Source organism: Lipophrys pholis (assembly GCF_963383615.2).
Source record: "Lipophrys pholis genome assembly, chromosome: 3".
NCBI classification, from domain to species: domain Eukaryota; kingdom Metazoa; phylum Chordata; class Actinopteri; order Blenniiformes; family Blenniidae; genus Lipophrys; species Lipophrys pholis.
The window spans coordinates 17121886-17138551 of NC_137627.1; the positions used below are offsets into that span (position 1 = coordinate 17121886).

The following is a 16666-nucleotide window of genomic DNA, read 5'->3' on the forward strand; positions in this document are numbered from 1 at the left end:
AGACGAAAGCAAACGCCACTTCCACCTTCAAGTCTGTGCTGCAGATGTGGAGAGGGCGTGAAGTTTAGAACAAGGGTTTCCTACTAAATGATTTACCGTTTGATGATTGTTTACCGTTGTGGTCGCTTGTAAACAAACATTATTTTTGATGTTGGTCTCACGGAACGGCGCAGATTACAAAACATTGCTATGAGTGTGCCACAGTTAGCCAAGGGGCTATTTAGGACTTTTGACCAGGAAATGCAGACAGAACAATCTCCATTAAAACAGAATATGAATTTGAAGTTTCAAAGCTACTCAGAGTAGTTGTTCTAATGAAAATATAATGATGAAACGAAGACGCAGCAAAATTCCAAACTACTCACGCTGCAAGGCTCAGAATACAAGAAGGGCAAGATGATGCAGGCGTGTTTGGAATACTTTATGTTTCAATAATATTTTCAATTTGTTCATTCTTGCCATAAAAACTAAAACGTTTCTAAAATGTTTGCTTTTGATAATTATGGCTGTGGTTTAATATGACATTAAAATATGAGTTATTATTTTGAATGACTTTGCTATTATCAAGAATATGTATCAAGAGGTATTTTAGCTTGTGTTGAGTATGTTTGAATTGTATCGTGGAAAAATTATTTCCATAGTATTTGCACATCTGTGTATTGAATAAGACCTGCATTGTCACTAAAACATGCAAAACAGGAGCTCGGCATATGAAGTAGATCAATGGTGACATAATGAAAGCAAAACTTTAAAAAGGCAGTCATACAGGTACATGCAGACAGTACGAGGAGCTCAACACAGTCTATCGACCATAAGGCACAACTTGATTCTAAGGTGTTTACAGTTTAAATATTGAAATTCCTCCTCGAGTTTCACGTGTACTCCTTCTGAGGTAAGCAGTCCTCCTCGCGAGCGGCGAGCTCTCAACGTACACTAATCTATTTCATCCAGCCCAAGTCTCTGTCCTCCCTCCTCATTCACTCCTTCCACTCCCTCCCCTCCCTCCCTCCCCGCTCTCCTCTCATAGGGTGTGTACTGTAGTGCGGGGCAGCTGCAGTGGAGCCACTCTTTCACTGCTCTCTCCCACTCTTCTGCATGTCAATTCAGCCGACCCAACAGCCAGGCACAGTCTCCCTCTGTGCTGCGTCGTAAGTCATGGCTTTCTCAGAGCGACGCCTCGAACGCTGTGATCTGGTGCAGAGCCACGGTGGATTAAACTCGATCGATTCTCTCCTTTCTTTTTTTATTCCCACCTTCTCCATTCATTTTTGTCTTTCTCGCTTGTCCTCTTCACCTCCTTTTCCTTATTGCGTGTGTCGTCCGCCCCCCCCACACACACACACACACACTCTGTTGCTTGTTGACCCGCCCTTTGCAGCTGCAGTCGGAGCTCTATGCTGCGACGTCTCAACATATAAATCTGAGTCACTCTGATCTGAACCTGTAACTATTTCTGTTTCATGTTGCCTCCTCCCAAATATCCTGACTAAATCAAGCTCTCCATAAAGTCTAAATCTAGATTTGCCTTGCAGGAAAACCAGTGAAAATAACTTGTCATGAATATAACAATAGTAAACTTAGGTGTGGCATACTATATATTTGACAGTAATACCAGTTTAATTGCACAACTGTGATTCAGGGATACGAGGGAGCTGGGGTTGATGATGGCTAAAATCAGGGTACACCATGTCAAATGTAGAGTGTCAGTCATACACATTCACACATACATGCCATGTGCACACACTAATTGAACACAGATGCATGTTTTTGGATGGTTGCAGTACACCAGAGTACCTGGATAAAACCCAATCGCACACTGGAAGAACATGCAAACTCGACACAAAGTCCCCAAGCTCACAGTGGTGCCACCCATTACTCCGTCGTTGAGGGCTTAATGTTTTGATATTTTTGAAGTAATACATTATGTATTTGTTAATGACAATATGCCAGATGGGTTAACTTAATTATTTCCTGCTGGTTTAACAGCATGTCGCTGTCTGCCTCAGGCCTTGCAAAAGGCTGCTACTTATCACATTGTTTTTTTTAATTGAAGGGTTTTATTCTCTATAGTGTTTTTCATGGCATGTGGTGAAGGAAGATTCTTTAGCACCGTCAGAAAGGTGTTCAAAGGCGTTCAGTGACTTTAGGAATTTTGCAGAAGTGTTGAAGTCCAGTTTTGCGTTCCATGTTATTACATTTGGAGGCATACACATAAGGCCCATGGGTTTGGTATATTGGCGCGTGGTCAAAGCTTTTCTTCTGTCATTGTAGTCCACAGTATATAGTTCAACAGGGGTCTTTTTCTCATTTTATGATTGCTTTTGTTACTTACTGAATTTTGCTCAAGCATCTCCTCTTGCTACTCTCTGTGATCCTGCTAAAACACAAGATACAAAATTCTCTCTTCTCTCTTCTTCTTCCTCTCTTCTGAACAGCTTTTTTCAGATATTTAATAAACTGCTTCGGCAACAAAAAAAAACCCCATCTCATCTCCTATTAATATTTTGGTCAAACGCTTCCATGTGATGGTTGCTTTTAGTGCACATTGTGGAACATTATTTTAGAATAACATGAATCAAGTCACATTACATAAATCATTGGACTTTGAGGAGAAGGCATGCTTTAACATTGGCCGTTTTGACGTAGTAATCATCGCAGAGTAGATTATAGCGTAGTAGATTAAGCCTGCAGGAAAGTATTGTAAATCAATGTAATGTCCACAAAAGGCATGACAACAACCTGCTTTGGTGTGTTCATATTTTCACGACATCCTGGAAACCTCTTTCTGTTAACACGGTCACATTGAACATTTTTATGAAAGACAAAGGAGAAAATACATCAAGTTCACACCATATAAATCATGAAACTTTCAGTTGAAGACTTAATTTAGTTGTGAAGTGAGGTGTCTATTAGGTTGAGGGTTAGCCATGAGTTCTGTTTAAGTTTGGAGTAAGTCTGCAGGAAATCTATATAAATCCAGAAAAGGCAGAATACACATCAACGTAAGAAGTTTGCGTTTTTCCTCTAGTGTGGGGAAATGAACTTGTTTTACATGAAGTTTTTAACATGTCATCGAGTTTCCAACAAATAAAGGATCAGTTGGTTAATCACTCCATCTTAATCTGAAATAAAAGCTGAAAATGATTAACACACCTGTGGACACATGATTGTCATTTCATTACGCTGTCCAGACATTGATTGAAAACCAGCTACATTCATGAGAAACGAAGAAAGGCTCCCGTGCCTCAATGTGTGCCACTCTCATGCCCTTTGTCTTAAGTCCAGATGCATGCACTGCAACAACAAAGGAAATAGTTTTTTTCTTGAGCTGTCAGGACCAAGGTTGAGTAAAGCCAAGACTTTCATACTTCATGAAAAACTCGAGTGCAGAACTCCCCTGAAGTCCTCATTTCCATGACTTACCTGCCTTATTTGCAAGATGAACTTTTATAGGAGCTGAAAAGCAAAAATGTCAACAACACTGCTTTTCTGCATTACCCACACAAGAATTGTTGGAGCCTGCTTGGTAATTTCCTTTTAGCCCAGATTGTGTTTCGTGGCCAAGCTGCCAGACAGAATGATGCCAAATTTATTCTCTCTTACGAAGCTGGAAAAAAAAAAAGTGTATTTATTGTGGATTAGGCATAGTCTTTTAGTAATCAGTGTTTCAGGAGAACTCCCACGCCAGTAAACAATTAGTCGTTATGCTTGTAAAAAATGGGGAAAATCAACATGAACATTTTTTCTCAGACTCGACTAAACGATTGCCCCGTATAGAACAACAAGACCAAACTACTTGGGATCAATGACCGCTTTTATTTGTCATGCTGATTAGCTCAATAGAACCTGACAAAACAAGAGTTGTTGAAGGTCAAACTGTACACAACTTAAATGTATTCCCGGGCGGCCGACAAGGCGTGATTAAAGAGATGTATCTCTGAGGACTGTCATCCAGCCTGACAGTTGGCTGCTGGTAGTGTTCTTTCATCCTGTGACTGCAGGAAATGCTGAAGGTGAAGAGTGGTTGGAGTGCATGCACAAAGAGAGCTGAGAGGGTTTCATGTATGACTAGCATCTTTATTTCAAAGAGTTTGGATCATGGACATGCAACATTGATCCAAAGAGAGAATGCAAATGTTTTTTGTGGGTTTTTTTTGCCAATTGTGTTTATTTTTTTATTCTCAGTCGAAGGATCTCACTGTCCATTCTTTTCTGTTTTGCAAATCCATGAATGATTGTTTAGCATGTTTGAGTACAGTAACATGTAGGAATGATGGGGAAAAAGTAGACTCATGACTAAAAGACTTTGCTTTGTACAGATAACTGCAATGATACTAATTAACATTTTATTTATATTTATGAAATGGCATGTTTTGGTTTTTATTTAAATGGTGGTATATTTACATGGTTTTTGTTTCTTTTGTCAGTATTTCATCTTTAGAAAAACAAATATTGGCTCTCGGCCCAGTAATAATTAAGACTACATAGATTGTTATTATATGGCGCTTATTTTGCTACTTTGTGTCGTAGCTGTGATTGGTGGTTTGATCCTTGCTTCTGTCTCCACATGTGTCATCGTGTCTTTGAAGAAGATACTGTGCAAGTTTGACTGACATTATAAGGCGCTAAAAGCAGGTGGAAATGTAGTGATTCACCCATTACCATACCATTCAGTGAATCAAGAAAAAGAAAATTGAAGAGTTTGGCACACAGTATAATCTGTCAACACATGGAAAGATGACAAATGACTGATGTCTGTCTACATTTTCCTTTCTTCATGCTGCCTGTGTCTGTAACTAAATCCGAATGATAGACTTGTGAAATCTCACATCCTTCCCTCTGTTCCTGGCTTCTTCAGGCGAAACCTCACCAAGCTGTCGTTGATCTTCAGCCACATGCTGGCCGAGCTGAAGGCCATCTTCCCCAACGGTCTGTTTCAGGGTGACAACTTCCGAATCACCAAAGCAGATGCTGCAGAGTTCTGGAGGCGCGCCTTTGGCGACAAGTAAGCCCAGTTATTAGTTACAGTCTACACAGAGAATACTTTGTTACCCAGATGTGTCCACGCTGGCCTCCTGAAACACCAGTCGTTCCTTACAGGATGTTCCCAAGAAAAGTAACTTCTGTTCCCATTCATATATCTTCTACACTGCATTGTCCAACATAAGTTTGCGGTGGGATTAAGCTGCACCCAGCTTGGATTGAATGAAACTGCACTGGCACGGGAAAAGTCTCTTTGTTAAAGTCCTATTACATTGAAGTGAAACGAAGCACTGACTAAATGCTTTTTTTGTCATGTTTGGCTTGCCTCATTTCTGTTTCCTCACACAAGCTTCTTATTTAAAATCAGGCAAAGCGACAAATTTTATTTCAGCTCATCAATATAATAAGACCAACAAATAATCAACTTGTCCAATACAAGAAGAATTAATTTAATAGCATAAAATAACACAATAATAATACAAAGAGATTATTTGATTGCCACATAGAAAAGAAACTACAAAAAAATCTTAGCTATATGTCATTTAAACATCTGTTGTTGCCATGGCGATGTCAATAGAGGTGTTTTCAGAGTTGGTTACTCTGTGCGTAGGGTGGGTACGTCCCAGACAGGCCATCAGTCCATCACATGACTAACACAGAAACGAATATTGACTGTCTGGGACTAATCTCTCTTATAGGTGAGAGTGCAAACCACTACACCAGGTGTGTAGGCCAGACCTTTCAACATGCAAATGGGTCTCACACAGTGAGAAGAAATGCATGAAAGTTATCTGAGAGCAGTGGCTTCAGTGTCCTTGCTCTTCTTGAAATTACAGACAGAAAGAACCGTTGTTCTTTCTAGCAAGTGTTGGATTGTTGATTAAAGCGATATTTGGACTAAAACATGTATTTGAAAGAGAATTGACATCTAAGTGTGAATCTTATGTAATGGACAGGATCATTAAACATTCTGAACATGAGTCAGTCACTGTGAAATTACAACGGTGAGAACTAGGATTTTCCTGTGGACCTGCCAACCTGTGAACTTATTTCCACTTCCTTCCCATTACCGCTTTAGTATTTTATCTATGGTGCAAGGCACTATGAAGGTTGTCCACTTTGAACAGTCAGAATGTTTACGCGTTTGTTTTGCTTTTCAGAACCATTGTGCCTTGGAAGGTGTTCAGACAGTCTCTCCACGAGTTTCACCCCATCAGCTCCGGTCTGGAGGCTATGGCCCTCAAGTCCACTATTGACCTCACCTGTAACGATTACATCTCCGTCTTTGAGTTCGACATCTTCACCAGGCTTTTCCAGGTAGGTGGTGCACCTTCGTTCACACAGCAACACACTCGACACCTTTACCTTGTGCTAATATTTCCTCGTCCCTTCTTGAAATTGGAAAAGGGACAGTGAGTTCCTTACTACTTTGAGCAGTACTCAATTCATTTAAATGGATCATACACGTTTATTTTATTTCACCAGGGTAGGATGAGACGGATGGGACCCCTCAAATGTATCCCCTCGTCTGGTAAATAACTTTTTTTAGGTGGGGATCAATGTTCTCCCTCCTTCATAGCGATTAAGGCAGACCAAACAAAAAAAAATAATCAAATGTGGACAGCTCACTATTGTGTGTCAAAAGTGATGATGCAAAATATGTAAGTTAATCTTTGAACAAGTTATAAAGTTTTGCTGGATATTGGCTCTTTTCTCTGTAACATTAATGAGCGCAAATGGTATTTGTAGAAAATATAAAAGATTGTTCTGGTAGCCTTTTTTGTAAAGCCCCCAATTGTTCACCTGTTAAACTTACGGCTTTCTGAAGTTTATTTAATCATTTTTCATTGGTTTTCATAACATTTACAATGCATTCGATTCTGAAATGTTTGATCATAACAAGTCTTAGTTTTAATAGAATGGAAAAGAAATACTTTATTAATTCCAGAGGGAAATACTTGTAGTATAGCTCCACACAGAATAAACAACAAACGCCACTTATTCATTATGAATTCTTTTCAAAAATGAAAAAGTTTGCACATGCACACTAAAGAAATCCTTGCAGAGGATGTACAGTCGTGATATTTGCTCCCCTTTCACTCCTCAAGGAGAAATGATGCCAATGTTGGAACATAGTGTCAGTTTTTGCCGGCGCTATACACCCATTATTAGCTTCGCATAACATTTTCATTTATAGACTATACACTTGACCACACTGCAGATGTGTTTTGGGGGTTGTGTTTAAGACAGAATACAACCTACCATACACATTGTGCAATTGGACACACAGGACAGCAGAAAGCAGCGTGTTGGTTTGGGACAGAAATGGACACTCGTGGTCCTGGAAGGCCACGGTCAAGCTTGGTTTTGTCGCGTCTCGGCTTCCATGTTCTGTCCCAAACTCTGGTTTAGCAGTATTTTAGTGTGCATTTACAGTGTGTGTATTCTGAGCTGTACTGCAGAAACTCCTCTTCATCTCCTGGAGGGAGAAAGGTTCAATAAAAAATAGAAAAGAGAGCAGAGAAGGGGCAATTGTCACTCATCATCGAGCACGATTATCTACATTATGCAGTGTCAGCATTTCCTGTCAGCATTATCATTCTGAAAATCATTTATATCATGAACACTCATTTTAATTTGCATTATCTAAACCCTCTTGCTTACCCTCTCATATAGAACAGTATACAGTGTATTGTTTATTGTCTGAGTGACTTTATCCCTGGCTTCTTGTGTCCATGGCACTGACGGGCTTAATGAAGCCTAAACACATTACAAACATTTCCCATGACAGTCCCTCATACAGAAAAAGTCCTCCTCTAAATGCCCGCACTGTCAGAAGAGGAAGTGAGCCCGTGGCCATTTTAAGCTCTGTCCTTTATATGGGGTAGAATGGCAGCCATGCACTGTTTGTATATTGTATTAAGAGCCTTTCAAATGTCACATTTCATTTAGTATCTTTAGGCTGAAAGATTGTGAAGCACTGTACATGTGAAAGCCCGATGCCTTACTCAGATGAAGCGGAAACTGCATTGGTCTGCAATGAGATGACAGAAAGAAGCAGCCGAGAAATAAACCCTTCATAGTTGCATCTATTCACCCTGATAGTCTCTGTTGACGTGAAAACAAAACACATAGTCCAGCGAAGGCCATTTTCACTTGCCACTTTCTGTACTATAAACCCAGAGTGACAGATTTTAATTTAGGAAAATATGGCGAAACCAAGCGGCGAAAGAACGGGCCGCCTTGACATTTTGCAGCTCATCACTTTTGCAGCTCATTTTCAGTGTTGTGTGTGTGTGTTATTTGAACTTCCTTTCACACAGCAGACACACTGGTGATAACAATTGCGGAACCACCCACTCACTACTGAGCTCAGTCAGCGTGTTGTAGAGAAAAATAATGCGCTCTTTTCTCCTGACTTATGGGGCGGTTTGATTATAAGGAGAAACCTTAAAACCTGACTCAAGTTTCTTTGCTTGCAGTATTAGAGGCGGGTTCCCATAGTTCATGAAAGCCTTTGTCAGCGGAAGTTTCCAAAATTTCTTGAAATGCAATTGACCATAATTTCCTCACACAAGTATCGAGGCTTCTCCAACGTTTCGCTCAAATCTTTGAACATGTTGAAGAAATTGCCCAGTGAAAGTCTCATGGCGATTGTTTGACTAAAGCCTGCGTTGAATCCTTTTTCACCTTAGTTTTCTTGAATTAGAAAGTGTGAAAAATGAGCATTCAGTACTTCAGTCTGCTCTTCATCCATGTTTTGGTCCTAATGCGGACGCCTCTGCACTTCTTTTATGGGTCTGTTTTGTTTGAGAACTAATGAAGGAAATGGTTTGCCGACTAAGGAGAGGCTCTATATTTATATGGTCAACAATTCCCAATCATCTTTATTAAGGACGTGCCTGGCTTATATACCTGTCAATTAAATGAAAAGTTTGCCAGCCAGCCGGAGAAAGCACTTTAAGCCCTGCAGTACTCTGAGCGCTCTGATTTTAGGTCTTTGCATGGTTGAGTTCAGATTCAAGGTTTTCAATCAACTCGCCGAAGCTTTTACCTTCAATACTTCTTTTCTTTCAGTTTTTTCATTACATTGTGCCCAGCTCACAAATGAACACAAGATAATTCAAAAGCAAGCAATTGAAAGCCAAAAACAATCAAAACAATTCAGAACAAAGGGGAGGAAAACAGTTGCGTCGTCCGACAAGATTGGTTGAAAAATCCGGCAATCAACAACGTTAAGTGGAAGCAGATTTTGGTGAAGTCGCCGTTGTGATGAGCAGGTGGGATCAGAGCATCTCCATGTTTATGATGTCCAATTGTCTGGCGAGCTTGGCGAGCATAGGTCATTCTGTGGAGTGATTATATTAGATGAAAGTGCTGCCAAACCGCATTGATTTTGCAAGAGGACATCTGCTCATATCCTGGCTTTAACTTGCAGTCCACAGCACTACTCTGTAGCCCCGCTAGTGGCAGACAGCTGAATGACAGTAAAGCCACTCTGTACAAAAACTCAGCAAACCGAATAAACATTCCTCCCTTGATTGTCAGCACCTGAAATATTAGTTGGTCTGAGTAGTCACACACATCCCTGCTTTTAATTAAAATAATGTTCATTGCAGGACAACCACAAGCAGCAGAGTTTCTGCGAAAGTTGGGTGACATGCACATTAAGTATTCGTAATTTCTTGTAATATTTGATCTACATGCCCGAGTTCCAATTTAGTATGACTTCAAGGAAATATTATAGGAAAATTAAAAATATATTTTTTCAAACTCAACGAAAGTGGTTGCAGTCCAGTTAGACCAATGCAGGCGTTGTTTTTCTTCTTCCTGTGGCCCCAGATGGCACCAAATAAGATCCACGCTGGTTTAAATATAACAAATTATGCTGAGGCTGTCCTTTTAGCTCGCTTAACCCTGAGTGCTCCCACCGTTCTAGATCACACCGATGTTCAGTAAACAGTTGCTGCAACATATATTATGTCCATATTGCCATTTGTTCCTGCCATTTGTACTGTGTCCATTCTCTCACACATCAGTGTGACTCACTTCTCTCTCTTTCTCCTGTGTGCACAGCCTTGGTCGTCCCTGCTGCGGAACTGGAACAGCTTGGCAGTAACTCACCCGGGGTACATGGCCTTCCTCACCTACGATGAGGTCAAAGCGCGGCTGCAGAAGTTCATTCACAAGCCTGGCAGGTGAGAAGAGGCTATGCAACACTTTATATACACGCAAGCCTTCGCAGAGAATCACACCTCCTGATCGCGTCATTATCATTCATCACAATGGAAGTCATTCTATGATGGGAGTGCCAAGATAAAAACCTAAGTACGCACTTACATTCATAGCACATCTGAATAAATACTCATTGTTGTGTCATCAGGCCTTCATTAGTTTATTTAGGCAGTAACACTGCTTCACTTATTGCTTAACAACAGTCAATAAGCATGTGTTTCTTTCCATGGACATCAGCAGAGTGGCAGTTTTAATGTTTAATTAACAGTGTTCACTTTTATATAGCCATCGCATTATAATGGACCAAACTAAAAATGCTGAGGCAACACAATCTCATCCTATTGCTTCTGTGTTTGTAAGAGACGGAGAGTAAGCGAGAGAGAGAGAGTGTGTGTGTAAGAAACACCCAGAGCAGCATGGCACTGGCACCTTGCATCAATGGCGTGCATTGTACGCTGAGCGCTGATGTCACTCTGGCGGCCCGGGCCCGTGTGCGGCCACGTTGACATCCGAGCAGTTGCTGGTCGATGCGGGTGCCGCATTTCCACACTACATATTACTACTCACTGTCAGTACAGTCCTGTTAGTACTACGGGCGAAGCAGTTGCTGAACTCTGATGCTAAACATTGAGTCACCAGTGCTGCTCGATACACAGTGCTGCCCTGTCATCTTGTAGAACGTTGGGAGAGAGGCTTATTTCCTGGCAGCTCAGGCAAGCTCCTCCTAGCGAGCCTTAGATTTCTGATGTCTGCATCACAGGCACAAGCAGCTGTGTTTTAACTTTTCTTTTTTTTTTTTCCAAGCCAGTTTATTTTCCTGCATACAGTGCAGTAGCCAAGCATAGCAGGGGGCAACTCAAGCCATGCTTTGCCTCCAAACTGTTGCTGGATGAGTATCTCAGTATTGTCATACTTAGAAGCACCATTAGTATAAATATACTGTTATCTTTTGTTTTGAGGAGCTGCGGTGAGCCTTGACTCGCTTAATGGCTCTGTTTGGTTGCACTTTGTCTGCGGATGCTCCTCCTGCACCAAAATCTGTCCCCGAGGCTACAATTTCTGTTCTCCCAAACTGAATTAAAGGTGATTTTTACCCAGGTTCAGCGATGCCAATGTTGATATTCTAACTGGACCTGCATCCTTATATCGTCACATCTCCTCCATTAAAGTATATATTGTGTATAATGTATGTGTTATCACAATATAGTCTGTTTTACAAATGCACTGTGTATTCTCAAAGTCAACCTATGATGTGAGAACTGTGATACAATTGTGCCTTGTTTTGTTTCTTTCCTCAGCTATATCTTCAGACTGAGCTGTACACGACTTGGCCAGTGGGCTATTGGTTATGTGACGGCAGATGGAAATATACTCCAGACCATTCCCCACAACAAGCCCCTGTTCCAGGCCCTCATCGATGGCTTCAGGGAAGGATTGTAAGTCAGCAGGCATCATCGGTTGCAGTCCTGCATACATCCGTCATTTCCTTTCGGGGTTTTGTCTGCTGCTGTTTGTCAGTGCGACATGTTCATTGTCGTCATTTGATGTAATTTTATCCACAGGGCTTCTCTTTTACTGTCATTTCTCTTTTTCTTCATCCCCAGTCCCTACAATGCATACACCTCCAAGTAAATGGTGTAGACCTGCTTTGCACACAGTGATTGAATCTGCATTTTATAACCAGTGCAATCATGTCTCTTCTTCCCATCATTCCTGTGTTAGCACAACCAGAGTAGAGGTGTTGGTTTCTAATATGTAGCCAATTTATTGGTGTACTGAGCTCGTGTGAAAGTCGATTTTTCATGCCAGCATTGATTAAATTTTTTTTTTGTATAATACAACCAATGATTGGTCTGTTCCAGCCTGTAATCACACACTACTTAAACCTGGAAAAGCCTGTTTCATAGATCGACTGTGTCTACAAAACATTTATCAAATGGTCATTACAGGCGTTTGTAAAATAGTCACGTACTGCATGTGCATGAAGTAGTACTGAATGAATACACTGAACAGATGTTTTCATTACCACAGCTGGTTAGGTATACATGCACTGTGATCATACTAATGAATAATGATGATACGTTAGGAATTAAAAATGCCTGTTAAAGCACAGCTGGATGCTTTGAGGGGACTTTAATCTGTACTTTCTAATAGTGTGTTCCTCTGCCGTCCCAGCTATTTATACCCTGATGGCCGGACCCAAAACCCCGACCTGACAGGACTGTGTGAGCCTTCGCCTCAAGACCACATCAAAGTCACACAGGTCAGAGTTGTGTGCCTCTGCATGCTTAGCTCGAGCCTAAATTGAATAATGCCTTAAGATATCTCGCTGAAAAGCATTGTTCTGGTGGTTTCATGAACGACCACAATAAGCAGCAGAGGTCTTGATGAAACACTCTAGGGACTGACTTTGTTTAGGTAGCTCACAAATAAAAAAATTTAAGCGAATAACTCTGAATATTCTTCTGAATCTCAGATGTGGTTTTCACCATGACTGAATCAGCCTGTAAATGCAATGGAGCAGTACTGCACAAGAATTTTCCACACTGTAAATATTTCATGTTCAAGTTTCTCATGCAGGTGTACTAAAAATTCTGCTATTGTAAACAGGATGTTTTTGCTTTAATGTTCTCCTTCAGATCGAAACAGTTTGTTTATCTGGCTCACATATATACACTGAAGTTTTATAAAGGTTACTAAAAAAAGCTGATTTTGCCCGAGCGCAGGAGTGAAACCAAAAATACGCCCCCGCGCTTTCAATATAACGCTCCAGATCCTCCTAGGCTCTCTTCAAAAATGATCTCGGGTTGTGATGTTACCGTCTGATGTTACTGTCTCATCATGTTTTCCCCCTCAGGAGCAATATGAGCTGTACTGCGAGATGGGCTCCACTTTCCAGCTTTGTAAGATCTGTGCCGAGAACGACAAGGATGTGAAGATTGAGCCCTGTGGTCATCTCATGTGCACGTCCTGCCTCACTGCCTGGCAGGTAATAAGAGTGGGTGTATGCAAAGGGGTTTGTGTGGGTTGTTTATGTGCGGCAACTCACGCCTGTTGAGAGGAGAACGGTCTTCTGAAGTGCTGTCTTTTGCACACAAAATGAGACTGTGGCCTTTTTTCATCTCGCCATGCTTGTTGCATCTCCCTCTGTTGCAGGAGTCTGAAGGCCAGGGAACAGGTTGTCCCTTTTGCCGCTGTGAGATTAAGGGTACGGAGCCCATCGTTGTCGATCCCTTTGACCCCAAGGACAACAGCGGGGGCTGCGGCAGGGGCATGTTCGGCGCCGAGGGCGCACCCTCGCCCAGCTACGACGACGATGACGACGACCGACTTGAAGACCCCCATCTCATGATGAGCAAACTGGCCTGCACAAAGGTACAATGGAGAAAAGTCTTGGACTCAACCAAAACCGAAGTTATTTCAGCGCACTCAGGTTGGAATCATGGCACTTGAAAGCAGTTCTGCTATTTCTCGTTGATAAAACATTTACACACTTAACACCCTGGGTGCTCCTCCTGGGCCGACTGTCCTCTTATCTCCTGGTTTTTTTTCTGAGAGGTCGATCTCTCCACAGATGAAATGCTGCATACCCTGCCCCCCTTTTCACATTTTCGAGATGCAAGCGCACTTCTTGTATCAAAACTCTTTTATCTTCGTCTCTCTTGGTGTAAAGGTAACGGCTGTTTTTGAGCCTCCTCTCCTATCTCACATCTTTCATCTGCCTCCAAGAAACTGTGTGTGCGTCAGTTGGTTTTACGGTGTCGGTGAACACCCGAGATCACATACACTTTGAAGCGGCCCTGTTGGCTTTGATTGTTGACGGTTTCTTTAAATGTTACTGTGTTTTATCTGTGACTAAAGAAAACTTATTTTTTTCTCTGTTTTTTTTCTTTGTTTCAGTACAGAGGACTAAAAAGTATCGTATAGGTTCAACGTATAGATACCTTCTATCTGATAATATAAGATTAAAGGTCAAATTTAGGTCGACCTTATTACCAGTCAGATATTCTTCTTTGTTTCAGATTGAGCGCCCTCCATCACCCATGTCCATGGCTCCTCAGTCTTCTCTCCCTCCTGTGCCGCCCAGACTTGATTTGTTGCCACACAGACCCCCCAACCCTCCGGGTGCCTCCAGCCCTGGCGCCACGAGTAAGGTAAGCAGATTTGTACATACTCGGCCAAAAGAAGATATCAAAGTCTGGGAGGTGTTGAGTATCTACTTGTGGCTTGAATAGCTGGAAAGTCACCGAGTTGTTGCTCAATTAAAGATTCGGGTCAAAATGCATCTGCTTGTCACATGACATTCATGCGATATTCGCTTGACATCGATATGGTTCCCCATATAAAGGCAAAAAAGTCTAATTTGTGACTCTTCCAATCTACAAAAACAGAACTGAGAAAGCTTCAACATTCAAATGTGACACATTTTCAAACCCCCGTGACTCGTGCCAGGAAACTGCAATGTTTTAGATATTTTGGAAATTCCTTAACAAGCTCCGATCACAGTTTATAAGATAGAAGCTTTAGTGTCAGAACAACATTATGTTGTCACAGGAAGGTCGGAGATTCTTCTCTTGATGTCTTGTATACTTCATTTCACTTTAAAACCCAAATTGGTTTCTCTATTCTCTTGTAGTTTTAGCTCGCAGGTATTTGCAATCACTTCACGGTGTGTCCATAAAGTCAAAGTACAGTGTAAAACCAACCCCAACGTCGAAATAATTTACCCTCTAACTGAGCTCTGTGATTTAAATTATGCTTACTCTCATTTCCCCAGTGGATATAAGCGAGGTGCTGAAATGACTTTCTCGATTTGTCAGTTTACTTTATATTCTGTACATAACTCAAGCCCCCCCCCCATCGCTCCATCGTCTCCAGTTTTGCATATTTCTGCTTAAATTCAGATAAATGGAAATTGTTTTGGCAAAGTTTGAATTGTCTGCGGATGAACATTTTCCTTCGGTGTGATTCATCTGCGCTGTGTATACGGTTGATTATGGTGACAAATGGGTACACGGAGGTGTTCTCACTGAATGGATTATTTTCAGAGCAGACGATAACGGCACAGAGTTTCCTTCCGTCTGGTGTCAATATTGTTGGTAGACTAAAAGAGCTCTTCTCTCTCCCTCTTTGCAGGCAGCATCTCACCACAAAGACAAGCCTCTTCCTCTTCCCCCAGCGTTGCGGGACCTCCCCCCTCCTCCTCCTCCAGACCGCCCCCACTCGGCCGGGACAGCCCCCGATGGGCGGCTGCAGAGGCGACCTCTACCCTGCACACCCGGAGACCCCCCTCGAGATAAACTCCCCCCGACACCCCCAAGCCGGCCCATAGCTGACTGGAACTCCAGGCCCGTTCCCAAGGCCCCCACCTCCTCTTCATCGTCCTCGTCGTCCTCCTCCTCTTCTTCCACCCAGGTCTCCAGTTTAGGGGTGGACCTTCGGGCAGGTGTCAGGGAACTCTCCAACAGACACTCCCTGCCCCTGGCGCTGCCCTCGGCTCTGGACACCCGCTCAGACTCGCAGAAGAACAACAGCTCTCTGAGTTTGGACCACCAGCTGGTCAGAGCAAACACAAAACGCAGCACACGAAAACTGACTCACTTGATCCAAAGCAGCACATAAAGACACAGTCTTTGACTCCGCAGTAACTCTCTGAGGTGTACTTAAAAAGTCCAGCATACAGTTGATATGTTTAAACAGCTGCTGGTTTTGAAGGACTTTCTGTACTGCCACAGTTTCATCACATTCAAAGCATAAATCCAATTGAAAAGCTTGATGCACATTTATACAATCCATGTTGTTCCTGGCATCTTTTAGATTTGTCCTTTTTTTTTTTTTTTTTTCTGATATATTAAACAGAAACCAATAGCCTGCAGCCGTTTGCTTATCTCAGCATATAGACTGAAAACAGCTCAGGAGAGGATAGATGGATCTGTTTTCTTTAATCAAAGCTCCAACCACAATACTTAGTGAAGCAACAGAGAATTACCCATATTTTAAATAGCATGTTTTACTGAATACTTTCATCCATCCTAACAAACGATTCATTTTGAGGGCCAATTAAGATGAGAAAATAATTCAGTAGCTCTATTTCAGACATTTGGGGATGAGTGGTTTACACCTTTACCAACCATCTTCTCACATTGTTAAAGGACAAAAAACTAAAGTAAGAACGGACTCTTTGAGTTTTAGCCTTGAGTGGTAGTGAAGTATCAGTATGACGAACAGAAAATATTGTGGTACAAACAACAACAAAAAACACATGTCAGTTGGGCACTTCCCACTTTAAATAGATCAGAAAGTCAAAGTGGTGGAAGCTTTATGATGGATGGATGGATGGATGGATGGATGGATGGATGGCAGGATGGCACACTCCTTATTGTAGATGCACCTGTAATTTATGGACTTTAAATCTGCTTTAAGATCTAGTTGTTTTTGTTTACATTTG

At 41.8% G+C, this 16666-nt stretch overlaps 1 protein-coding gene across 1 annotated transcript in view; it reads left to right on the forward strand.

Annotated features, from left to right (window-relative positions):
- Positions 1–16666, forward strand: part of cbl (Cbl proto-oncogene, E3 ubiquitin protein ligase) — a 42854-nt gene that overhangs the window by 20690 nt on the left and 5498 nt on the right. Inside the window, exons 3-11 of the mRNA XM_080459879.1 lie at positions 4859–5005; positions 6144–6300; positions 10060–10181; positions 11517–11654; positions 12394–12481; positions 13076–13207; positions 13375–13593; positions 14241–14372; positions 15355–15777. Coding sequence (XP_080316005.1) covers positions 4859–5005; positions 6144–6300; positions 10060–10181; positions 11517–11654; positions 12394–12481; positions 13076–13207; positions 13375–13593; positions 14241–14372; positions 15355–15777 — 1558 coding nt within the window. The remainder of the gene's footprint in view (positions 1–4858; positions 5006–6143; positions 6301–10059; positions 10182–11516; positions 11655–12393; positions 12482–13075; positions 13208–13374; positions 13594–14240; positions 14373–15354; positions 15778–16666) is intronic.